Source organism: Myotis daubentonii, chromosome 7 (genome assembly GCF_963259705.1).
Source record: "Myotis daubentonii chromosome 7, mMyoDau2.1, whole genome shotgun sequence".
Classification (NCBI taxonomy): Eukaryota; Metazoa; Chordata; class Mammalia; order Chiroptera; family Vespertilionidae; genus Myotis; species Myotis daubentonii.
The window spans coordinates 48,233,303-48,259,718 of NC_081846.1; the positions used below are offsets into that span (position 1 = coordinate 48,233,303).

Below are 26,416 nucleotides of genomic sequence, written 5' to 3' on the forward strand. Positions count from 1 at the left end.
TGTCCTCATCCATAGGTGTATGATTTTTTGTCCAGTCTCTTCCTGCACCCCCACGCCCCTTTCCCCCCAAGAATTGTCAGTCCACTCCCTTTCCATGCCCCTGGTTCTATTATATTCACCAGTTTATTCTGTTCATCAGATTTTTTATTCACTTGATTTTTAGATTCACTTGTTGATAGATATGTATTTGCTGTTCATAATTTTTATCTTTACCTTTTTCTTCTTCTTCTTCTTAAAGAATACATTTCAGCATTTCATATAATGCTGGTTTGGTGGTGATGAACTCCTTTAGCTTTTTCTTATCTGTGAAGCTCTTTATTTGACCTTCAATTCTGAATGATAGCTTTGCTGGATAAAGTAATCTTGGTTGTAGGTTCTTGGCATTCATCACTTTGAATATTTCTTGCCACTCTCTTCTGGCCTGCATAGTTTCTGTTGAGAAATCAGCTGACAGTTGTATGGGTACTCCCTTGTAGGTAACTGAATTTTTTTCTCTTGTTGCTTTTAAGATTCTCTCTTTGTCTTTTGCTCTTGGCTTTTTAATTATGATGTGTCTTGGTGTGGTCCTCTTTGGATTCCTTTTGTTTGGGGTTCTCTGCGCTTCCTGGACTTGTAAGTCTATTTCTTTCAGCAGGTAGGGGAAGTTTTCTGTCATTATTTCTTCAAATAGGTTTTCAATATCATGCCCTCTCTCTTCTTCTGGCACCCCTATAATTCGGATGTTGGTACGCTTGAAGTTGTCCCAGAGGCTCCTTACACTATCTTCATATTTTTGGATTCTTTTTTCTTTTTGCTTTTCCGGTTGGGTATTTTTTGTTTCTTCGTATTTCAAATCTTTGACTTGATTCTTCGGATCCTTTTGTCTGCTGTTGGATCTCTGTATATTATTCTTTATTTCAGTCAGTGTATGCTTAATTTCTAGTTTGTCTTTTTTCATATCCTCCAGGGTCTCACTATATTTATTGGAGGTTTCCAAAAAATTCTCGAAAAACCTTATAACCGTGGTTTTGAACTCTATATCCAGTCGTTTGCTTTCCTCCATTTCTGTCATTTGTGACCTATTCCTTTTTCTCCGCATTTTTTATGCTTCCCTGTGTTGGTAGAGTGGCTTTGTGTGCTAGGTGTCCTATAGAGCCCAGTGGCTCAGCCTCCCCAATTACCTGAGGTGGACACTCTTGGTGCACCCCTTTGTGGGCTTTGTGCCCAGTCTTGTTGTAGTCTTATTGTAGTTAAGCCTTGATTGTTGTAGGTATCACTGGGAGGAATTGACCTCCAGGCCAATTGGCTGTGAGAATCAGCTGTGTCTGCAGTGGGAGAACTTCTGTGCTGAAGACACCCTTCTGGGGCAAGACTTGCTTCAGTGGAGCTTTGGTGCTCACTGAGTCTGCCCCCTGAGTGTGTCGCTTATGGATCTGAGGAGTTGTAATTTGGATGGTCCCACACTGACCACTGGGTATACTGGTTCTTGGATCTAAGGAAGTGCTAATTTAGCCTCTGCCTGAGGCTTCCCAGCAGGAGCTACGAAGAGATCTGCAGATTCCCCTTCCTTTTTGGGGGTTTGGAGGTGCCCAGATGAGGCCCAGCTGTGAAGCAATGCAAGCTGCTGTGGGGCCTTGGGCCTTCTCTTGGAAGGTCTGGGTCTGTCTGGCCCAGCTGCAATTTGTTAGGTAATTTTCAGATTGCAAAGGGCCAGGGCATTCATATGCAAAAGCCTCTGCCTCAGCCTGGGTGGGGCGGGGTCTCAAGGAATCAACAGGGTGGATCAAGCAGCTATGGCTGATCCTCAGCCCTGCCCTAAGGGGCCTCGAGTCTCAGTGTCCTGGTAATTGCTGCAAGCACCTCTGAGGGAAAGCGGCCCTCAAGTTCCGAGCTCTGCCTGCTGCCAGACAGTCCAGTTTCTCCCCATATGAGTCCTGGGTCCCCAGAGACTTCCTGAAACCAGAGTTCAGAGCAGTCGGGGGCTTGTGACTCACTCCCGATTCAAAAAGACAGCCGAGTCCTCAGGTGCCAGCCCCTTTCCACGAGCGCTCGAGTACCTCTGCACTTTACTTCCGCAGCTCCTCTGAGTCTCAGTGTGCTTTTCTCTTTCCTTCTAGTTATAGAATTTCCACTCAGCCAGCCTTCCTGTAGCTCTGGATGATGTCCGTTTTGTCTTTTAGTTGTATTTTTGAAGTTGTTGTGGGAGGCAGCAATTTCCGTTGTTTACCTATGCCGCCATCTTGGTTTCCGGTAATTTTATTTTTAAAGAATGTTATTGAAGAAGAATTAGGAACAAGACAGGTGTGCCCAGGGAGGGTCTGGACCATGTAAACCATTTGCTCCTAAGTGTCCTTGGTTGGGAAGATAAAACCTTGTGATTCATTAAGTGGCTGTAAATTGTTTAGCATTGTTTACTTATTTTGTCTCAGTTTTCTTTATTCCAATTGTCAAAGAATTTCCCAAGCTTCTTATATCCTGCCACAATATCTCATTTTAATTTTGATTTGAATTTCCCTAATGATTATTGATGTTGAGCATTTTTTCATGTCCTTATGGTCATGGAGAAATGTCTACTCAAGTTCCTTGCACATTATAAAATATTTTTATCATTGAGTTGTAGGAGTTCTCTAAATATTCTGGCTATGAATCCCTTAATCAGATACAATATTTGCAAATATTTTCTCCTGCCTTCTAGATCAAGTTTACTAAAATACCTAATAATAATTGCCCTGGCCCAAGTGGCTCAGGATTAGAGCATCAGCTGGAGCACTGAAGGACCTCAGGTTTGATTCCTAGCCAAGGGCATGTATCTGAGTTGCAGGCTTAATTCCAGGTCTGTGGGGAAGAGTGTGGGAGGCAACCAATCTATGTGTCTCTCTCTCTTTCTCCCGCCCGCCTCCCCTCCCCCCACCCCCCCACATCACACACACACACTCTTTCTAAAAATCAATGGGAAAAATGTCCTCTGGTGAGGATTAAAAAACACAAAACACAATTAAAAACCTAGTAATACATTTACCCTTGCTTCCTCATAGCACCCAATGTAGAGAAAAGCCCCTCTTAAGTCTTCCCCAAATCATTTAACACAAGGCTAAAAACTATAAGTTCCTCTTAACACCTTAATTTAACATCCCCTGGGGTGTGTTCTGCTTCATTGCAACCAGTCAAATTTGTTTAATTGTAGGTGTATTCCTGGTGGTCTTTGATTGAAGGGCATTGTCATAGGTCGTGCTGTTTCATCCCTGTACTGTAGTAAGAAACAAAATTCCACACGTGTCTTTTCCATGTTTACGTTTTCAAATTTTATTTTTCTAAATATTAATTTTTATTGTATATTATAAAAATGCCGGTCTTCCATGACTGAGAGAAAACCTCAGATAGCTGAGATACACTGACCTAAACGACCTGCAACACTTAAACAACTCTGGATGCGGGGCCCAGCACCTCTCTCAAAGAGGAACTACAATGCCCATAATTCCTCCAAACGCGTAAGCGACATCTATTCGCCCGACTTTGCCGCGACGTCCTCTGGGGCATGTAGTGCTTGCATTCCGCCTTGCACGCTGTGCTCACCGGCATTTTTTTTCCGGTTTGGGGACGCACAGCACCAGAGGAAAGGTGATGTCTCTCGAGTAAAGACTAACAACTGTGCTATGAGGGAAGGGTGAGCAACACCACTGAGCCCGTTGTGTCTATTGTTGGGGATCAGGAATAGCCTTTACTTCTGACCTATCGTTACCAGCTTTCGCGTGGATCCTTCTAAAAAGTTGCAGGGCGTTGGAGGAAGTATTTGCGGGCAAGTCAGGGTCAGGTCGCTGCGGTGGATTTTCCTTTCCCACCAGCATGTTTTCAGGCCCGGGCACAGGGTTCACCTGAGAAACCGAGGCCTTCTGGGTGATTGGATATTTTTAGAGCGCCGAGATCCCGGGCCGGGGCTGAGCCCACGCCGGCCGAGCCGAGAGACCACGTTTATTCGTTCAGCGCTGCTGTGTGCGGGGCGCGGAGGGTGCCCGTCACTTGGCGAAGGGCATCACCACTTACCCTGTACTGAACCATCTATACTAAAGTGACCGGGAATAATCTAAACCAGTTGGCAGATGGCACCTATCTCTCACTGATAGCCCCAAGGTCCCTCCTTTGGTTAAATGCCTTCCCCAGGGTTACTTCTTGGGGCTGAGCTGGAGACTTGACACTGGTATTGTAATCACTGAGTTGCTTCCACTTTCAGTGGTGGAGAGAGGGGAGAATCTTGAAGATAGCTTTGCTTTGTGCAGGGTTTTCTGTGTTGTGTGTGACCCAGGTGGCCTTGGGTCAGGTCGCTGTCCCGATTGCCACACAGTCGCCAATACTTGGTCTTACCGTTTTTTTTCTTGTGGGCTTGGCACAGTCATAGAGAGGAGTCTGAGCGTACGTTTAGTGTTGGGTTGTTAGTGTAATGAGGGGTGCAAGTTGAAAGAGTCGAAATAATGGGTATGATTGCCCGAGCTTCACTAGTACTAGAGTAGTTTTTAAATCTTTTTCAACCTAGCTTTTCTTATCTGTAAGATGCAAACGACAATATCTACCTGGCAGGTCCGGAAAATTTAATGGCGTAATAGATTATGAAAGTCCTTTTTAGAATGTTGCAGAAGTATTAGATGATGTGATTTTAGTCCCAGCTTTAAAACCATTGTTTCTCAACTAGAAATATAAGCATTTGTGTTTTAATTATTTTTTTAAAATTGATTCTAAGAGAGAGAAAGAGGGAAGGAAGGAGAGAAACACTGACTTGTTGTTCCTCTTATTTATGCACTCATTGGGTTAGTTCTTTTTTTAAAAAATTCTTTATTGTTGAAAGTATTACGTATGTCTCCTTTTTTGGGTTACTTCTTATATGAGCCCTGACCAGGCATCGAGCCCTCAACCTTGGAGTATCCGGACAGTGCTCTAACTGAGCTACCCGGCAAGGCCTATAATATATTTTTAAAACAAATTATTTTTCATAATTATCTTTAGTTCATGTATTGCTTCACCATAGCTTGTTACGTTACTTGTGGGTTTTTTTTTTCATATTTTCTGATTGGACCTTTAATCATCTTGCTTATTGGTTAAAACCTACTAGTATATCTAAGGTCAAAAATAAATTGTTTGAGTTACTTTGGGGCACCAGGAGAAAAGAACAAGAAATTATGCTGAAAGCAAGTATACCAGAAACTTAGCCTTCTGAATTTTTTTTTTATTATGGCTCTGAATTAATGATTACTCTTGGTAGAAACTTTAAAGGTGATATATTTATTTATTGCAGTTTTACTCTTTTTTTTTTTTTTAATCTTCACCTGAGGACATGCTTAGAGAGGAAGGGAGAGAAACATCGATGTAAGAGAGAAAGATCTATTGGTTGCCTTCTGTATGCTCCCTGAATGGGGATCAAATCGTAAACCCAGGTATGTGCCCCGACTGGGAATCAATCCAGCAACCCTTTGGTGCACAGGAAAACGCTCAACCAGCTGAGCCACTCTTTTACTTAAAAAAAAACACACCAAACACCAGTTCTGAATTTGAGACTTTTTTACCCTGTTGCTGTTATGGTCAAATTTGAAAACTCTATCTAAGTGTTAGATGTAGCCGAAACCGGTTTGGCTCAGTGGATAGAGCGTCGGCCTGCGGACTGAAAGGTCCCAGGTTCGATTCCGGTCAAGGGCATGTACCTGGGTTGCGGGCATATCCCCAGTGGGAGATGTGCAGGAGGCAGCTGATCGATGTTTCTCTCTCATCGATGTTTCTGACTCTCTATCTCTCTCCCTTCCTCTCTGTAAAGAATCAATAAAATATATTAAAAAAAAATAAATGTTAGATGTAACAACATTAAAAAAATAATTTTAAGTTATAGTTGACATGCAATATTATATTATTTTCAGGTGTACAACGTAGTGTTTTGACAATTATGTACCTTATGAAGTGATCACGATGATAACTTTAGTACCCGTCTGCCACCGTACAAAGTTATTACGATATTATTGACTATATTTCCTAACAAACATTTTTTAAGTGGAATGCAGAAAGAAGCCTTGTTTTCTGGACATTCAGTTTTGGATCAAACCCTACTATCTAGTTTAGACTAAGAACAACATCTCTAGTTAGTGCAAAAAAACTTGTTACTTTAATCTGAATGTTGGAATTAATTTGATATTTATCATTTCAGTATAGCCATCTTAAACCAATTATTTTACAGGTGCTGTATATTGGAGTGGGACTTGGAGTCATCATAATGGAAGCAAAAAATATGAAGGAAAAACAGTTATTTTTATACCAGCATATTGTACCTGGCTACTAGTTGTAAATGGTTTTCCTTACCCAAGAAAATTTGTGATGTGAATGAAAAAGCACCTTTTTTTCCCAGACTCATTGTTTACAAATATGCTTCGCCTAAGAGCTATTTGTTCCTTCTCTTGGAGAGTGTTACGTTTTCGACTCTTCGGTTGTGAACCATTAATTAACCAGATGGATAAGTGTACAAATGAAGAGCAACTATTTGATCTTATTGAAGAAAACAAAGCCATAATTTCAGAAGAGGAAGTGGGATGTGCATTTAATATACTTTGGCAGTTTCAGAAGCAGAAGACTGGCTTGTTAAAAAGTGTTGAATGTATCAGAAACCATCCCCAATTTCTTACTCTTTATAATTTAACCACAAATAAAATGGAATTTATGAATGATGATAACCTGGTGAATGTGTTGTACCAGATACAACAGTAAGTAATGTATTTTTAGATTTTATAAACATGATTATATTTAATTTTCTAAACATCTCTTTAAAATGGAAAACTATATTTTTTTCTTATAGTTTTTCTGATCATCTAATATTTTAAAGCTATTTAGAGAATATTCTTTGATTGTGGTAATCATTTCACAATATTTGCGTCTCAAAGCATCATGTGCAACCTCAATATATACAATATTTGTTAATCATACCTCAATAAAGGTGGGAAGAAATTTAAAAAGGAAAAAAGCTACATTGTTTGCAAGGGAATCAAGCCCTCAGAAGAACTGAACTCCCTAAATAAAGGATTCAGCAGTTATATAAAGGGTAAAAAAGCACACAAAAGTTATAACTAGTCTGTTTGTTAGTCTCAGTGGTGGAAAAATAGTTTTCTCACAGGATTATCCAACCTGCAAGGGCTATTTAAGTAGCTGCAGATGTTGACATTGCACAAAGCAGAGATAAAGTTGTTTTTATTAGGGAGTCAGCATACAGTAAAGAGGTCTAAAGCTTTACTTATTTGGGAGATATGTGTAAGAATAAAAAAGAGTGGTTCTCCCTTGTTTTTGGCGGTCTTTCTCAGATTGCAAAGTTTTTTCTCTGAGGTACATGAAGAGAATATGTAATGATGATGGGCAAAATACCAGTTTTGCTTTCTCAGTGGTCATGTTAGTTTGGAACATGCCGAACCAGACAAAATTAAACAGGTCTTTATTGCAGGACTCCTCCGAGCCATTAATATGCTAGTGTATATTTGAATTCTGAGTGGGCCTTTTCCAAACTTATTTAACCACAAAACATTGTGTTGAACATCTCACAACACTGATGTGTGTGTCAGGCACAGAAGGAGAAATGCTGCTTGGTAATTTGCCTAAAAACTGCATTTCTATGTTTCCCTCAAGTCCTCTATTTATATAAAAGCCTAAGCGACTGTTAACAACCGAATGACTGGAACAGCCGGTTGATCAGTCACTATGACGTGCACTGACCACCAGGGGACAGATGCTCCATGCAGGAGCTGCCCCTGGTGGTCAGCCAACCTTTCGGGTCCCTCCCCCTGGCTGGCAGGCGAGATGGCCCCGATAGGCCTGGTCGCTGGCCAGGCCTAGGGACCCCACCTGTGCATGAATTTCGTGCAACGGGTCTCTAGTATTTTAACAAGGAAAGGATTTCAAGAGTAATGTAATTGTGTTTTCAAGATTTTTAAACAGGATGTAGTTTGATTTTTGCTTCAGACTCAACCTGAAATTTGATTTTTAGGAGATAAAATAATATAGCCTTATTAACATTATAAAGATGTTGAAATTGGTTAAAAAGAAAAACTTTTATACATATAATATATGATATATGTGGCTTAATTACATGTGTAAAATATCCATTGTTAGTAAAGATATACTGGAATAGGAACTCTTTTCTAAAAAATATAATTTTATTTGAAAAAAGCTATACTGGAACAGGAACTCTTATATCAGTGGTTCTCAACCTTGGCTGCACATTAGAATCACCTGGGAATCTTTAAAATCCTGATTTCTGGGCCTCACCCTCTGGAAATTCTGTTTCTTTGTTACTAATGTTGTGGCCCCACCCCATAACAAAGAAACAGAATTTCTGGAGGATGAGGCCCAGAAATCAGGATTTTAAAAATTCCCAGGTGATTCTAATGTGCAGCCAAGGTTGAGAACCCCTGTCGTATATGTTGCTGATAGTGTAATATGTGTTAGGAACTTTATTATTTTTTATTTTATTTTTCTTTTTTTTTTTTTTTAATATATTTTATTGATTTTTCACAGAGAGGAAGGGAGAGAGATAGAGAGCGAGAAACATCGATGAGAGAGAAACATCGATCAGCCGCCTCCTGCACATCTCCCACTGGGGATGTGCCCGCAACCCAAGCACATGCCCTTGACCGGAATTGAACCCGGGACCCCTCAGTCCGCAGGCTGACGCTCTATCCACTGAGCCAAACCGGTTTCGGCTTATTTTATTTTTCAATTACAGTTTACATTCTGCATTATTTCGTGTTAGTTTCAGGTGTATAAGATAGTGGTTAGACAATCATATACTTTACAAAGTGATCCTCCCGATATTTCAAGTGCCCACCTGGCATCATACATAGTCATTACAATATTATTAACTACATTCCTTATGTGTACTCTACATTCCTGTGACAATTAAAAAATATATTTTTATTGATTTCAGAGAGGAAAGGAGAGGGAAAGAGAGACAGAAACATTAATGATGAAAGAGAATCATTGATCAGCTGCCTCCTGCATGCTCCCTACTGGGGCTCAAGCTTGAAACCTGGGCATGTACCGGAATTGAACTGTGACCTCCTGGTTCATAGGTCAGTGCTCAACCACTGAGCCACACCAGCAGAGCCGTAACTACCAATTTGTACTTCTTAATCCCTTCACATTTTCATCCATTCCCCCCCCTCCCCTCCCCTCTGGTAACCACCACTCTACTCGCTGTATCTGTGAGTCTGTTTCTATGTTGTTTGTTTTTGTTCTTTAGATTCCACATATGAGTGAAATCATATGATATTTGTCTTTCTCTGACTGACTTATTTCACTTAGTATAATACTCTCTAGGTCAGTGATGGCGAACCTTTTGAGCTCGGCGTGTCAGCATTTTGAAAAACCCTAACTTAACTCTGGTGCCATGTCACATATAGAAATTTTTTGATATATGCAACCATAGTAAAACAAAGACTTATATTTTTGATATTTATTTTATATATTTAAATGCCATTTAACAGAGAAAAATCAACCAAAAAAATGAGTTTACGTGTCACCTCTGACACGTGTGTCATAGGTTCACCATCACTGCTCTAGGTCCATCCATGCTGTATAACATGAACTTTAAAACTACCGTTGGGGGGTGGGGGGGAGGAATCTACCCTTGGATCCAATAATTTTGCTTCTGTGATTTATCATAAAAGAGTAATCTGAGATACATATAAAGATTCTTGTACATGGAAATTCATCTCAGCATGAATTCTATCTCTCTCTCTCTATAAAAGGCCAAGTGACTGACCGTCCATTCATCTGACCGACTGACTGGCCGGTACATATGACACACGCTGGCAATTTAAAAATAAACGTTGAGCCATGCACTTCTATTATAGAGAAAGGGTGAATAGCAATATTAAAATATTTTGTATTTTAATTTTATAATACTATATTATATATACTATTTTGATATGTGATTTTTTGCGGTAATGTAATTACCGCACAAATCTTTCTTCTAATTAATTTCCTTTCAATGTGCATGAATCCGTGCACTGGGCCACTAGTTGTTTATAATATTGAAAAACTAAAATTCAAATAGGTGAATGTTTAACCAAACGATACTATATTCACTTAATGGAATAATATACAACCATTAAAAATTATGTTGCCCTAGCTGGTTTGGCTCAGTGGATAGAGCTTTGGCCTGTGGATGGTAGGGTCCCAGGTTCGATTTTGGTCAAGGGCACATACCTGGTTGTGGACTCGATCCCCAGTAGGGGTGTATCAGAGGCAGTGGGTCAATATTCTCTTTCATCATTGATGTTTCTATCTCTCTCTCCCTCTTCCTTCCTCTCTGAAATCAATAAAAACCTATTTAAAAATTATGTTCTGAGTACTATGTAATAATTTACACAAATGCCTACAATATAATATTAGCTTATTGAAAAAAGCAGGATATAGAAATGTTAAAGAAGTCTGTATATTTCATGTGTGTAGAAAAAATAACTGAAGAGAACTGTTCCAAATAAATGATGGTGGCTATTTATGAGTAGCGGAGTTAGAATTGATTTTTATTACCCTATTACAATTTTTCTTTATTTTACAAACTTTATCCTAAAGAAATATTTTTATAATCAGAGCAAAGTAAGACAGGTTATGCACACTTTTATTTATTTATTTATTTATTTATTTATTTATTTATTTATTTGTTTATTAAATAATACATTTGTGGGTTTTTTAAAAATATATTTTTATTGATTTGAGAGAGAGATAGAAACATCCATGATGACAGAGAATCATGGATTGGCTGCCTCCTGCAAATCCCCCACAACCCGGGCATGTGCCCTTGACTGGAATCGAACCTGGGACCTTTCAGTTCGCAGGCTGATGCTCTATCCACTGAGTTAAACCGGCTAGGGCTATGTGCACTTTTAACATGAAATGCATCTTTGAGCATTTTCATTGTTCAGTGGAGCGCATTGACACAAGCAGATAAAAGGTTAACGGGATATGAGATAAAGTATAGATATTTATTAGATTGTACTAAGAGATCAGAATACTGAAATGAAAGCAGATCAGAAATAAGGACTGACTGTCTAAGAGTATAATAACCTGCAGTTCACTTTTGCCTTATAATTCTTACTACATGTGTTTTTAGTAATTTTAAAATGCATAGATATAGAAAATTATTTTCTCTTGTTTTTATTGAGGTTTGCTGTTGAGTCCCATGACCCACTAGTTGAAGCATTAGTGACAGAAGCGTGGAGAAGACTGGAAAGGCAAGTACTCTGAGTTCTTCCCCTAAGATCAGGGTTATTTTTTTCAGGGTTAGCAAAGTGAAATCTTGTAGGGGAAAAATGGGGAGCGTGTTTTTCCTTGAGGGAGAAAGAACAGTATTTCAAATGTTTCTTCTTTAAATTAAGAGTCGGGAACATACACAAACAATAGTATGGGGAATGCCTGGGGGGGTGGGGGGTGCAGGGTTGGGTGGAGGAAGGCAAAAGGAATAACATGGGAGACATCTGTAATTTGTTTCTGACAACCATAAAACAAAGAGAGTAGGGAACATAATGTGCTTTTCCACATTTACACTTAATCAAAATATAAATAAGGTAGAGTCAGCTATTCCTGGAATGGCATTTTTTTTAACTTTATTGTTGACATGATTACAGGTGTCCCCATTTCCTCTCCCCCTTCTTCCCCCTTTGCTAACCTGCACCCAGCTTCCCCTCAGCCCCCCTTCCCTCTGGCCATCACCACACTGTTGTCTGTGTATGGGTTATGCATATATGTTCTTTGGCTAATTCCTTCACCTTCTTTCATCCAGTCCCTCTTTCCCCCCTCTCCTCTGATAGCTGTCAGTCTATTCCATGTATCCATGCTTCTGTTTCTATTTTATCGGTTTATTTTGTTCATTAGATCATGGACTGGCATTTTTGAATTTTCTTTTCTGGAAGAGTTCTACTTCAGAACGATTTTCTGAGTGATAGGCAGTCAATTAAAACCTAGATGTTCAGGAGCAATAAAAAGAGAAAAAAGAAGACACCAGTTTACTAGAAAGAAAAACACTTTAACAGCATCTGTAGGTACTTGCCTATCTCTCTTTTCTTATGGAAAGGCAGTGAGCAGAGTTCACCAGTGACTTAGAAGCTTTCAGGTCCATCGCTGCAAGCAGTATCAATTCAGATTTATTTCCTAAACTACAAACTCAGCTATTTTTTTTCTTTCTTTCTTTTTTTTTTGGTTAATCCTCACCTGAGGATATTTTTCCATTGATTTTTTAGAGAGAGTGGAAGAGAGAGGGAAAGACAGAGAGAAACATTGATGGGAGAAGAACACATCACTTGGTTGCCTCCTGCATGTACTTCCACCAGAGCCCGGGCCGGGGAGGAGCCTGCAACCAAGGTACGTGTCCTTGACGGGAATCAAACCCAGGACCCTTTGGTCCGCAGGCTGACATTCTATTCACTGAGTAAAACTGGCTAGGGCAAAACTCAGCTATTTTCATCATGTTGTTATAATCAGTAATCATCTAAAAAATGTGAAATTTATTCAGGGTATTCTTGAGTATTGAGAAGTCTATACAATTTATATTATACAAGAGTATATGAGAACTCTTCATTTATAAGAGAGCTGAGAGAAAAACAAAGCTCATTTTGGCAAATCTTCACTGAGGATCAAGTCGGCAACCTGGACATGTGTACTGACCAGGAATCGAACGTGACCTCCTGGTTCATAGATCAAAGCTTAACCACTGAGCCACGCCAGCTGGGCAGCATGGGTTACTTTAAAAATAACAAATAACATTTTAGAAAAATTCATTTTAAAGTAGTAATGTATTAGTAATATAATAATATTTTTATAATTTTGTATTTTACAACTTTTTTTTAAAAAATATATTTTATTGATTTTTTACAGAGAGGAAGGGAGAGAGATAGAGAGTTAGAAACATCGATGAGAGAGAAACATCGATCAGCTGCCTCCTGCACACTCCCCACTGGGGATATGCCCGCAACCCAGGTACATGCCCTTGACCGGAATCGAACCTGGGACCTTTCAGTCCGCAAGCCGACGCTCTATCCACTGAGCCAAACCGGTTTCAGCTATTTTACAACTTTTTATGTATTTTAAGAGAAAGTAAATACTAATGATCTCTTCTGTATATTTCTTCAATAGGTTTGATATGAATGTGCTGGCAAAATTTTCCACTTGCCTAGTAGATCAACACTTACATTTTAGTCCATTAATGGGAAAAATAGCTGATATTGTAAGTAGGAACTTGGAAACCATACAGGACTTAAGGTAAGTTTATTTAGAAAGCCCTTGCGTTGTGGTGGAAAGGTTCTGGGCTTTGTATGCATACACACTTAGATTGGCCACTTTCTAATAATGTGACTTTAACTTTTTGAGAAGTTCACTGTCCGCATTTATAAAACAGGGATAGTAATGTATCTACTTTGCAATGTTGTTGTGGGAATTAAAGATAAAGTATTTAAAGTATAACACAATATTGTAACAGTTTACTCCGTTACATATACCAGCGTTTATGGCAGTATTAGTCACAGTTGCCAAAAAATTTGGAAACAACCCAAATGTCTTTTAACAGAAGAATGGACAATCAAATTGTGGTATATATCTACATTAGAATATCATTCAACTTTAAAAAGGAAGGTAATTCTGACACATGCTACAACATCGATGAACCCTAAAGACATTGTGCTAAGTGAAATAAGCCAGATGCAAAAGGACAAATTCTGCTTAAGACGGATTACCTAGAGTAGTCAAAGTCAGCGAAACAAAGTAGAATGTCTATTGCCAGGGGTTGGGCGGAGAGGAAATGGAGATTCATTATTTTATAAGTAAGGAGTTTTAGTTTGAGAAGATGAAAATATTCTCCAGGTGGATGGTGGTGATGATTGTACAACAATGTGAATGTACTTAATACCACTTAACTGTACACTTAAAAATGTTTAAAATGGTAAATTTTACATTTTATCATTTTTCTACACACATGAAAATAGCTCGTAAAAGCAGACAATAAAAATTGTAAAGTAAATTTTGTTTAACTTTAAAAATTATTATAGACCTCTTTAGAAAATCTAAGGAAATATTTGGACATTTCCTCACTCCAAACTGCTGTTACAAATATATATATAATTTGAAAAATAATTTTAGGCGTCTTTATAGTTAAACCAAATAGCAATGTTAGGTTACTAACTAATGCTAATATTAACATTAAACATTTGAATAGAGAAGCCAAAGTATTGTACAACTGGGTCTTTAAAAATAGATTTATTTTCTTGAAAAGATTAAAAGAAATTTGGAAACAAGAATATGTAAATAGTTCCACTATCCTAATGGTTGCGATAGTTTCAGATTTATATTTTCATATCTTTTTTTGTAGGTTGTTTTCTATTATAATCCCCAGGTATTTGTTTTTTGTTTTTTTTAAAATATATTTTATTGATTTTTTACAGAGAGGAAGGGAGAGAGATAGAGAGTCAGAAACATTGATGAGAGAGAAACATCAATCAGTTGCCTCCTACACACCTCCTACTGGGGATGTGCCCGCAACCAAGGTACATGCCCTTGACCAGAATCGAACCTGGGACCTTCCAGTCTGCAGGCTGATGCTCTAGCCACTGAGCCAAACTGGTTAGGGCCCCAGGTATTTGTTATATGTCTTTTTTTTTTTTTAATTTGCTTATTGATTTTTAGAGAGAGAGGAAGGGATTTTTGTGTGTGTCCCAATTGGGGATCCAATCCACAATCTTGGCACATTGAGACGTCCTCCAACTGAGCACCCAACCAGAGTCCTTGTTATGTGTCTTTTCCATTTTGCATTTATTCATCATTATGAATGCATTCTTGTAGTTGTTCCAGAGAGTTGCATAATAGAGGTATCTACATCATTACTCTGTGAGCCAAAACTTCATGGAGAGTTTTATTTTTAAGAATCCTTTGAAATATATATGGAGAAATTTAAAGATACATTTTAAGAGACTATCATGATGAGAACAAGATGATTTTTATTATGTAAGAACTGTCATTTGAAAGCAGGGACCTCACTTTTGTAATTTTGGTGTCTCCCAAGTGCCAGAAGAGTGATTTATGTGTTTGTTTTTTTAATTATTATTTTTTTTGATATATGTTTTTTAAGTTTATTGAGTGAAGAAATATTAAATGCTACTTCATGTTTGGTATTGTCTGTCATATATTAATATTAATTTAGCATGAAACATTAAAATATATAAAATCATCTACACTAATAAAAGAGAAAAATGGTAATTGGCGTACGGCGATACCCTTTTCATTGGCTAATCAGGGCTATATGCAAATTAACTGCCAACTAAGATTGGCAGTTAACTGCCAACAAGATGGCGGTTAATTTGCATATGTAGGCACAATGCAGGGAGGCGAAAGGGAAAGCAGGAAGAAGCCCCCTGCCACTGACAGTGATCGGAAACCCAGCAGGGAGCTAAGAGCTGGGGGGCAGGGCAAAGGTGGCCCTGGGGCCGCCTTTGCCCTGCCGCCCAGCCATGATCGGAGAATCAGGTGCCTTTTCCGCCCTGGCCAGTGATAGCAGGAAGTAGGGGTGGAGCCAGTGATGGGAGCTGGGCATGGTCGAAGCTGGCAGTCCCAGGAGCTAGGGGTCCCTTGCCTGGGCCTAAAGCAGAGCCCGCGATCGCGGGGCCGCTGCAGCTGCAGGTCCCCGCTGCCCGGGCCGGACGCCTAGGCCAAAGACATTAGGCCTGGGCAGGGGCGGAGCCTGCTACCGCGGGGAGCTGGGGGTCCCCTGCCCAGGCCTAATGCTTTGGCCAGAGGCATTAGGCCTGGGCAGGGGCAGAGCGGGAGATTGCGGTGCTGCTGCCACTGCGAGTCCCCGCTGCCCGGGCTGGACGCCTAGGCCAGAGACATTAGGCGTGGGCAGGGGCGGAGCCTGCAACCGCGGGGAGCTGGGGGTCCCCTGCCCAGGCCTGACACCTCTGCCGGAGGCCTCAGGCCTGGTCAAGGGGCCGATCTGGTGATTGGTGATCGGAGGGTGATGAGGATCAACTCCTCTGGCCGAGGCATCAGGCCTGGGTGGGGGGCGGAGCCGGGGATTGGGGGGATATGATGGTCCCCTTGCCCAGGCCTGAAGCCTGGTTCAGAGGCATCAGGCTTGGGCGGGGGGTGGAGCAAGCGATCAGAGGGAGATGCGGGTCCCCTGCCCAGGCGTGATTCCTGGGCCAGAGGCCTCAGGCCTGGGCGGGGGTCAGAGCCAGTGATAGGGGGGAGATGGGGGTCCCCTGTCCAAGCCTGACACCTCTGGCGGAGGCGTCAGGCTTGGGCAAGGGGCCGATCAGGCGATCGGAGGGTGATGGGGGTCTATGCCTCTGGCCGAGGCATCAGGCCTGGGCAAGGGGCAGAGCCAGCAATCGGAGGGGTCTGGGGGTCCCCTGCCCAGGCCTGACGCCTGGGCCAGAGGCATCAGGCCTGGGCTGGGGGCAGAACCAGTGATGGGGGGAAATGAGGGTCCCCTGTCAGAGGCGTCAGGCCTGGGCAAGGGGCCGATCCTGCGATTGGAGGGTGATGGGAGTCAACGCCTGAGGACTCCCAGTATGTGAGAGGGGGCAGGCTGGGCTGAGGGACACTCCCCCCCCACACACACACCCAGTGCACGAATTTCGTGCACCGGGCCCCTAGTTAGATATATTTTACCAAGATTTTTATTAGTAAGCTAGAGGCGCAGTGCATGGATTCATGCAGTGGTGGGGTCCCTCGGCCTGGCCTGCGCCCCCTCTCAATCTGGGACTTCTCGGGGGATGTCAGAGAGTGGGTTTTAGCCTGATCCCCACAGGCCAGGCCAAGGGACCCCACCGGTGCACAGTCGGGGCTGGGGAAGGGTCACGGGAAGGCTCCAGGGCATGTCCGACCCATCTCGCCCAGTACCTATCATCCGTACCCCAGCATCAAGCTAACCTACCGGTTGGAGCATCTGCCCTCTGATGGTCAGTGTGCATCATAGTGACTGGTTGAACGGTTGAATGGTTGAACGAACAGTCGGACACTTAGTGTGTTAGGCTTTTATTATATAGGATTACAGGTATACAGAGACAAGAATAATAAAGCAAAGTTCTACTACCAAAAATACAAAATGAGACTTTTAATGTTACATTCATGGGCTGTTGGTCCAGTGATTTATGAGTAAATTTCACTAAAATATTTTCCTTTAGTCCTGGCCTGGTAGCTCAATTGGTTAGAACATCATCTTGATACAGCAAGGTTTGATCCCCAATCAGGGCACGTACAATGAATGCATAAATAAGTGGAACAACAAATTAATATCTCTCAAAAAAAAATCAATAAAGAAAAAAATTAAAAAAAAACATTTTTCTTCAAAGAAGATATCTATAGAACAAGATAGTATATGTACTCAATAAAAAATATTATTTCATTGCTTTTTTTGATCCAAAGAGGTTCAATTACTCAGAGATCTGAGCCAAGTTCTACTAGTATTTTAAAAAAATTATGTTATAAAACTGATATTTTTACCAGTTCCTTTCTATATCTAGTTTTTTAGCCTTAGATTTGTTCATTATTCTTAAATAATGTAAACATTTTTTTCCTTTTTCCTTTTTCAGGTCTTTGTCTGTTTTGATGGTCAGCATATCTTCTTTAACATCCCAATGTTTTCAAGAACAATTAGTGAAGAAAACAGAACTTCTTTTTGATACCATAGATTCTTCCCAGGTCAACATTGCAAGAAGAATAGTTCAATTCCTTAGAAATATTAAATATAGTTATTATCCACTACTAGAAAGGTGTAATAAAGTGTTTTTAAGCAATGTGAATGACCTTGATTTGGACTTCATCAGTAAAATATTTAGTCTATACCACTCTCTACAATTTCATAATTTTGAATTTATTTTAATAACTAAAAAGAGGCTAATTGAAATGATTCCTCTGTTTGATCAGCCTGCTACCTTTGTCAAATTGTTTGTAGTATTGGGACCTGTGGCAGGACCTGAAGAAAAGAAACAGTAAGTTCTGCTAAAAATGCTTTACTTTTCTGTGGAGACTATATGGAGCCTTCAAGCTGAGATCTTGTAGTTCTGGAAGGCACAAAAATCAACTGTGGAATGGAAAATATTCTCATATGCTCTGCTCCTTGATTCTTTCTCTATTTATCCTAATTTACATCTCAAACTCTCACTCTGCTATTGTGTTCTGAAAGGGAGCCAGTACCCCCTTGTGGCAATAGATGAGGGAGAACACTATTTAAGGACCTTTATTCTCCCTTCCTAGGTCATGTGACTGGCTTTAAAACAGGTATAAGACTGCCCTGCCCAGTGTAGGCTGTGGACTATTCAGAATTATAGTAGTTAACAAGACCATTTTTTGCTTTGTCTTCCCATTCATCATCAAAAGCTTTTATTATGTACAGTGGCATATATTCCCATGCCAGGTTTGAGTGAATTTGATCTATCTCCCATCTTAGAAGAATTTCCAGTATTGCTAGATATTAATGTAGATAGAAATTTTAGAGATTAAAAAAAATGAGCAAATACTGTATACATGATCACTGATATGAGCAAATGGGTAAGTACTATTAGTGGATTAGTTAAGCAGGTGTTCCAGAGAGTTGCATAATAGAGGTATCTACATCATTACTCTGTGAGCCAAAACTTCATGGAGAGTTTTATTTTTAAGAATCCTTTGAAATATATATGGAGAAATTTAAAGATACATTTTAAGAGACTATCACGATGAGAACAAGATGATTATTTAAGAAACCTTTATTGGAATCTCTTTTTTTTGTCACTAAATATTATTAAAACCTCATATGCTAAAGCAGTACAAAAGTTGAATTTAACTGGGTCCCTGCCTTCAAAGATTTTATATTCCAGTTGGGAGGATAGAAATATATAATTGAAATATGTAAATACTATGACTCTGCAAAATAGTTTATGAATAAGTACTCAAATTAGTGATACAGTTAGTAAGTGCTGTGGGCAGACAGAAAAGTGAGAAAAATGTGGACTAAAGTGGCTGGGAAAAGCTATGAAAAGCATATTTGAATTAAGTTTTTCATATTTTCTATTTGTTACTTAAGAACTGTTACTTTAACATTTTTTAATAAACTATCCATTTTTCAACCTAAAAATTTCTTCTTTGCTTCTAGACTTGAATCAACTATATTATTGATGTCAGAGGAGCTGACCAGCCAGCAAGCCCTGGCAGTGATTGGAGCAATGGAAGAGATGGAAAGCAGAAATTTACGTCTGATTAAAAAGTAGTCATTCCTGAAATTCATGGTGTTAAGTTTAGTTGTCATTCATAAGTAGCTATGTTTTTGAGGAAAAATTACATTTTTTTCCCCATAATCTAGCTGTTGGTTTTGAAGAAATAAGGAATTAACACTTAAGGTATTATTTATTTCCGTTTGTTTTTCAAAATAGAAATTCTGAGATTGTTTATAGTATTTTTCATTTCATTTGCTACTGTTGTTATTCTCAAACAGAGTATCATAATCTAGGAAAGTTGAGAGCATAGAACAGGATCCAACTTTTCAAAAGGACAGTTTCTGAAAAATAGTTGACATCTTTGTGAGCTTGGTTTCACACCACAGTTGTTACCTTGAAATCATACTACCACATATTAACTTTTTGTTAACTTGAGATTTAAGAAGGAAAAAAATTCATGGTTTAACACACACACACACACACACACACACACACACGTTATTATTATTTTTAAAATATATTTTTATTGATATCAGAGAGGAAGGGACAGGGAGAGACAGAAACATCAACGATGAGAGAGAATCATTGATCGGCTGCCTCCTGCACGCCCCCTTCTGGGGATTGAGCCCACAACCTGGGCATATGCCCTTGACCGGAATCGAACCTGGGACCCTTGAGTCCGCAGGCTAATGCTCTATCCACTGAGCCAAACCAGTCAGGGCGAAAAATAAGTTTTGATAATTGTTAGTAACTCTTGGTAAATATTTTTTTGGAGGATGTGGAATTTGGTGGTTCTTTGGAGAGATTATTTATTTAGGAAGTAAAACTATGCTTTTCTCTCTTTTTACTATTGATAATTAAATATTTCATTCATGCTTTATTGATGATAGCTCATTCTATTTTGTTACATTTCTATCACCATCTTTTAAAAAATTAATTTATTTTTATTTTTCAATGACATTTGAAACAATATTATATTAGTTTCAGGTGTAAGGTGTACTGGTTAGACACTTATATAACTTACAAAGTGATCCCCCCTCCCATAAGTCTAGTACTCGCCTGGCACCATTTCTATCACCATCTTGAGACAGTTCTTCAAGAACAGAAAACCTTGCCTCATTCATTGCTGTCTCTCCAGCACAGAGTGTGTCTGGCGTGAAGGAGCTCCTCAGTAAATGTTTAATAAGTAAACGAGTGAACTGGTTATAATAGATGTTTTATCATTCTTTTTAGAATTGCTTCAATTCTGCATAAGAATTTGGAGAACTATAAACCAATGGAGTTATTGAAGATAACTCAAGCATTGATTGTTCTACATTTCCAAAGTAAAGAGTTTTTTGTGAAACTCAGAGAATTATTGCTTAGGTAAGATTAAAGTAGAACTGTTTGTTGAGTCTTTCATTTTGTAATCTAATCTTTCAATTTATAATCTAGTTTGGTTTAATTATGTAAAGAATTGTTGGAACCGGTGCACAGGTCAGCGCTTACCCACTGAGATGCTGGCCGGGCACCAGCACCTCCAAAGAGCTTCATTGCACTTTCTACGCTGCCCAGGGCTAATACCGGATTGATGTCCATTTTTGTGGCTTAAAGCACGGGGAGGATGACCTCTGTCACTTCTTCTTTTTTTAAAAATATATTTGTATTGATTTCAAAGAGGAAGGGGAGGGAGCTAGAAACATCAGTGATGAGAGAGAATCTTGGATCGGCTGCCCCCTGCACACCCCCTACTGGCGGTCGAGCCTGCAACCTGGGCATGTGCCCTTGACTGGGATTGAACCCGGGACCCTTCACTCCACAGGCCAATGCTCTATCCACTGTGCGACACTGGCCAGGCACTCTGTTCCTTCTGCTTGAGGAAGTTGTGACTACTCTGAGCCTTTGGCAGCATCCTCATTCCATTGACTCTGACTAGAGAATGGACCCAACCCAACCGACAAGCGTTGTTTGTGTGGCTTCTATTAGGTGGTGTGTGTTTAAGTCGACCTGAGTGTACCATTCACCTCTGTGCTCACTGAAAAATGGCTTATTAAAAAAAAAAAAAAAAAAAGAATTGTTGGAACTTTAGGAGGTAGAATTGGATAGCTTATTAAAAACTAGGGGCCCGGTGCATGAAATTCGTGCACTGGGTGTGTGTGTGGGGGGAGTGTCCCTCAGCCCAGCCTGCCCCCTCTCACATACTGGAAGCCCTCAGACGTTGACCCCCATCACCCTCCAATCGCAGGATCGGCCCCTTGCCCAGGCCTGACGCCTCTGGCTGAGGCGTTCGGCCCGGGCAGCGGGGACCCGCAGCTGCAGCGGCCCCACGATCGTGGGCTTCGCTTTAGGCCCAGGCAAGGGACCCCTAGCTCCCGGGACTGCCAGCTTCGACCGTGCCCAGCTCCCATCGCTGGCTCCACCCTTACTTCCTGCTATCACTGGCCAGGGCAGAAAAGGCACCTGATTCTCCGATCATGGCTGGGAGGCAGCTCTTAGCTCCCCCCTGGGTTTCCGATCACTGTCAGTGGCAGGGGGCTTCTTCCTGCTTTCCCTTTCGCCTCCCTGCATTGTGCCTACATATGCAAATTGACCGCCATCTTGTTGGCAGTTAACTGCCAATCTTAGTTGGCAGTTAATTTGCATATAGCCCTGATTAGCCAATGAAAAGGGTAGCTCGTATGCCAATTACCATTTTTCTCTTTTATTAGTGTTGATGTTAAGACACTTATCTCTTCCCATGCCCATTCTGCCAATGCTTATACTTGGTATATTTTGAAATGGAAATGAGGCCAGTCGGGTGATGAGTTCCGTAGGGCATGCATAAAGTAAAAGCCAAGCCGTTCTTCTTTTCGGCAGGAATAGCATAACATGAAAATATTGGAGCTGCTGAAAAAGGCAAAACTCATATTTAGGGGCCTTCAGTTTGACTTCTTATCTTTTTTTTTAAAGATATTTTATTGATTTAAGAGAGAGGAAGGGAGAGGGATAGAGAGATAGATAGAAACATTGATGAGAGAGAAACATTGATTGGCTGCCTCCTGCATGACCCCTATTGGGGATCAAGCCCGAAACCCAGGCATATGCTCTGACTGGGAATCAAACTGTTATCTCCTGGTTTATAGGCCTATGCTCAACCACTGAGCCACATTGGCTGGGCCATTAGTTGATTCTTGTATGTGCTGACCAGGGATCAAACCCACAACCTTGGCGTATGCTCTAATCAACTGAGCTACCTGGCCAGAGCCTAAAGATTTTTTATTTATGTATTTATTTTTAAAAACTCTTCTTTTAAAATATGTTTTAATTGATTTTGGAGAGAGAAGGGAGAGGTAAAGAGAGAGAAACATTGATTACCTTCCATACACACCCCAACCAGGGATTGAACCCACAACTTGGACATGTGCTCTGACTGGGAATCAAACTGATGACATTTTGATGCACAGCATGATGCTCAACCAACTGACCCATACCGGCCAAGGCCCTAAAGATTTTTAAAAGCTCTCAGTTTTTTATTTTATTTTAACAACTGCTGTCCTGGTGGTAAGAATCTTACCATGGATGTTTGGGAAAGGAGACATAAAGAATGGAGTCAATTCTGTTTTTTTTTTTTTTTTTTTTTTTTTTTTTAAGACTTCACTTCCTAGATAGAAGTAGGATGTGAACCAGTATAATTGAGTGATTGCTGTCTGCTGGTGCCTGTACTAACTACCAACTCCTGACAGGTCATATCAGAAATTCAGCCCAAATTCTGTCTCTAGCAATAGCACTGGGAAAAAAACATTGTTCTGATACTGACCTTTTTGTTTTCAGGGACTATGGTTTTATTTTTGCATTAAAAAAATTGGGATGTGCTTTATATTATCTTAAGGCTTCCCTTAGTAACTCTATGGACCTTTGATTTAGTTAACCCTTCTTTAATTAACTTGTATTTTAAGCCTCCTCCATCCATTAGAATAATAATGGATGTTAGAATAAAAATACATATTTGTATTTTAATACTTATGTATATTTTGGTTTTTGTTGCTAATGTATTAATTTTGTTCTTTTTACTTTCCCTCCTTTTCTTTATAGTTATTTGAAAATTAGTGTCAGAACTAGTGAGATTTCCATCCTGGTCTGTGCCATTTCTAAACTTCCATCTCCTCACTTAGATGAAGTGGGAATATCTCGAATTGAAGCAATTTTACCACAGTGTGACCTAAATGACCTGAATAGTTTTGCCACATCTGTTTTAAGATGGATTCATTGTGGTCATGTGTATCCAGATAACACTACTGGAAAACAGCTGAAACTACTTCAAAAATTAGATCACTATGGGCATCAGAGACTACAAAAATACAACAATTTGAATTCGTTATGCGAAGAACTTAAATCTTTAAAAGGAGACTGGTTTTCTGAGTCTCTTCTTGAAGAAACACTTGCTACTTTACAGCGTTTGGTGGATGAAATTAATTACACAAATGTTGCGGGAATTGCATATTTTATTTCTAGAACTAACTACCTCAATACTTTGCTGCTTGACAAGATAGCCTCAGTGGTCCTTCAGCAGATTGAAAAGGTGAAATTGAAATGTCACACCATTTTATATAGTTGTCAACTTATAAAAACAAATGTGTATCGTAAGTACTTTGACACCTTGATTGGAATTTGAAGTTTAAAAATTAAACTTTAATTTTTGGTTCAGCAATTTGTTGTTTCTCCTCTTAAACCCTTTTTCTCCAGCATTACAGATATGGACACATTGTTAAAATCAGTAATCAAAATTCATTTGCTAAAAGCAATACTGGTTATTATTAAGAAGGATATTAGAGTATGAATAATTTTTTGTTTTCCCTTTTTCTTATTTTCTGTAATCCTGTGATACTACTTTTACTATTTAAAAACAACTATATTTAAAAGTGTGAGAAAAGTGTGAAATCAGAAAATTATACTGACTTCAGTACAGTTTACCCTTGAACAATGTGGGGGTTATCATTACATCCTTATATAACTTTTGACTCTTCCAAAACTTAACTACTAATAGTTTACTGTGTTGGTTTTTTAAATTAATTTTAATGATTTTAGAGAGAGGGAGAGAGAAACATTGATTTGTTGTCCCATTTTTTTATGCAGTTGAATAACATATTTTGTATCTTATATGTATTATATACTATATTCTTATAATAAAGTAAGCTAGAGAAAAGAAGATGTTACTAAGATCAGCCCAGCCAGTGTGGTTCAGTGGTTGAACATTGACTCATGAACCAAGAGGTCACCAGTTCAATTCCTTGTCAGGCTCCATCCCCAGTAGGGGGTTTGCAAGAGGCAGCCGATCAATGATTCTCTCTCATCATTGATATTACTATCTTTCTCTCCCTCACCCTTCCTCTCTGAAATCAATAAAAAAATTTTGTAAAAAAGAAAATACATTTACAATATTTATTGAAAAAATCTGCATATAAGTGGATCCATGTAGTTCAAACCCATATTGTTTAGGGTGTACTGTATTTTTTAAAATTTCTTGATTTTTAGAGAGAGGAAGAGAGAGAAACAGAAACATTGATTTATTATTCCACCTATTTATGCATTCATTGCTTGCTTCTTGTATTTGCCCTAAATGGAGATTGAACCTGCAACTTTGGTGTATCGGCACAATGCTTTAATCAACTGAGCTACCTGGCCAGGGCAGGTCTGCTGTATTCTTAAATTATCAGTGCGTTTTCTTACAAATTCATTTCTGGAACTTACTTATGAAATGCTGCTTTTTGGGTTATTGTTTTTATAAGATTTTTACTTCGTATTCTCTCAAATGAAAATAGAAGTCTCTTATCTGTTTAGCATATTTCTTGGTAGTATTGGATGAGTGAGTTGAATAGTGAAAAATAGTGAATGAAAGACAAATAAATTATGATTATTTTAAACTAAGAAACCCCTGTAATTACATTATGGGTCCAAAATGCACAGATATCATATAAATTATATAAATTAGTGACATTTCCTATTCATTTTTTAAAAATATTTTTTCATTGATTTTTATAGAGAGAGAGGGAGGGAGAGGGGTAGAGAGGTAGAAACATCAATCGGAGAGGAACAACGTCGATTGGCTGCCTCCTGCATGCACCCCTTCTGGGGACTGAGCCAGCAAGGGGGCTTGTCCCTGCCTAGGTATCGAACCGGTGACCTCAACTGCTGAGCTATACTGCCTGGGCTTCCTCTTCATTTTAATGACTAGTGAATTTCTGGAATGGGATTTTAATCTAACAAGATTAATTCGTACATTATCTGATTTTCTTTAGAGTTACTAGAAATTAGTGGGGTTAAATAGATTATAGCGGGGTAGAAAAATTAAATAGAGTAATGCATGTATCATTTAACTATAGGCATGTTAGAAAATGACTTCTATCCAAAATAATTAGGTTAAAATTTTGTTTTACTGAAGTTAAAGTAAACATTTTTGTTCTGTTTATACAGATCCATCCTTTTGCAATCTTTGCTATTATTCTCCCATTCAGCACCTTGAACTATGATCCACCTCAAAGGGATGAATTTTTTGGAACTTGTATTCAACACCTTAATTCTTACTTAAGTAGGTATATTATTTGGCACTAAATTGAATGAATAGGTGGGAGGATACTGTTGCTGATGTTTCTCATTTAAAGGATAACCATAGTAGCTGTGAGTTCTATAAAAAAGTTTATATCCAATTTTGAAACTTTATTATGAAATGTCAAACGTATGGATAAAATTGAAAGAATGAACAAGGAATAACTGTATACTCATAGGGTAGATTCACTAATCATTAACATTTTATCATATTTGCTTTACTGTTTATCTTTCTTGCTCTTATTTTTTTTCTGAGCCATTTGAAAGTAATTTGTAGGCATTGTGACCCTTCATCTCTAATTACTCAGGCATACACCTTCCTAAAAATAATGAACATCTTCTGTATCTCCACAATTCTGTTATCATAACTAAGAAAATTAATAGTCTCCTACTATATAATACACAGTTCATGTGTAAATGACCTTTATTATTCCCAAAGTACAAAGTACTGTGGTTGTTTACCCAGGATCCATTCAAGGTTCACTCATTGTGTGGCTGATCTCTTAGGGTCTAGAATATTCTCTGGGTTTTTGGTTTTGCTTTGGTTTTATATTTTGCTTGAGATTGATTTGGGAGAAAGGTTGTTTTTTTTTCTAATATTCTCATCATAGCTTTCAAATGTACAGAAAAATTGAAAGAATATAACAAACATCTCTATACTGTATACCCACAATCTAGCT

At 39.2% G+C, this 26,416-nt stretch overlaps 1 protein-coding gene across 3 annotated transcripts in view; it reads left to right on the forward strand.

The window, feature by feature from the left end:
- The first annotated feature begins 3,519 nt into the window (after positions 1-3,519).
- FASTKD1 (FAST kinase domains 1) overlaps positions 3,520-26,416 on the forward strand; it is a 30,885-nt gene continuing 7,988 nt past the window's right edge. The window contains exons 1-9 of one of the 3 annotated variants that reach the window (XM_059704186.1): positions 3,520-3,597; positions 6,191-6,710; positions 11,160-11,228; positions 13,126-13,251; positions 17,574-17,972; positions 19,115-19,225; positions 20,409-20,540; positions 23,226-23,712; positions 25,605-25,719. In XM_059704186.1, the coding sequence (XP_059560169.1) occupies positions 6,334-6,710; positions 11,160-11,228; positions 13,126-13,251; positions 17,574-17,972; positions 19,115-19,225; positions 20,409-20,540; positions 23,226-23,712; positions 25,605-25,719 (1,816 nt within the window). In that variant the 5' untranslated portion in view covers positions 3,520-3,597; positions 6,191-6,333. Of the gene's footprint in view, positions 3,644-6,190; positions 6,711-11,159; positions 11,229-13,125; positions 13,252-17,573; positions 17,973-19,114; positions 19,226-20,408; positions 20,541-23,225; positions 23,713-25,604; positions 25,720-26,416 lie in introns of all 3 variants that reach the window. The other 2 variants (XM_059704185.1, XM_059704187.1) reach the window with 2 other exon arrangements.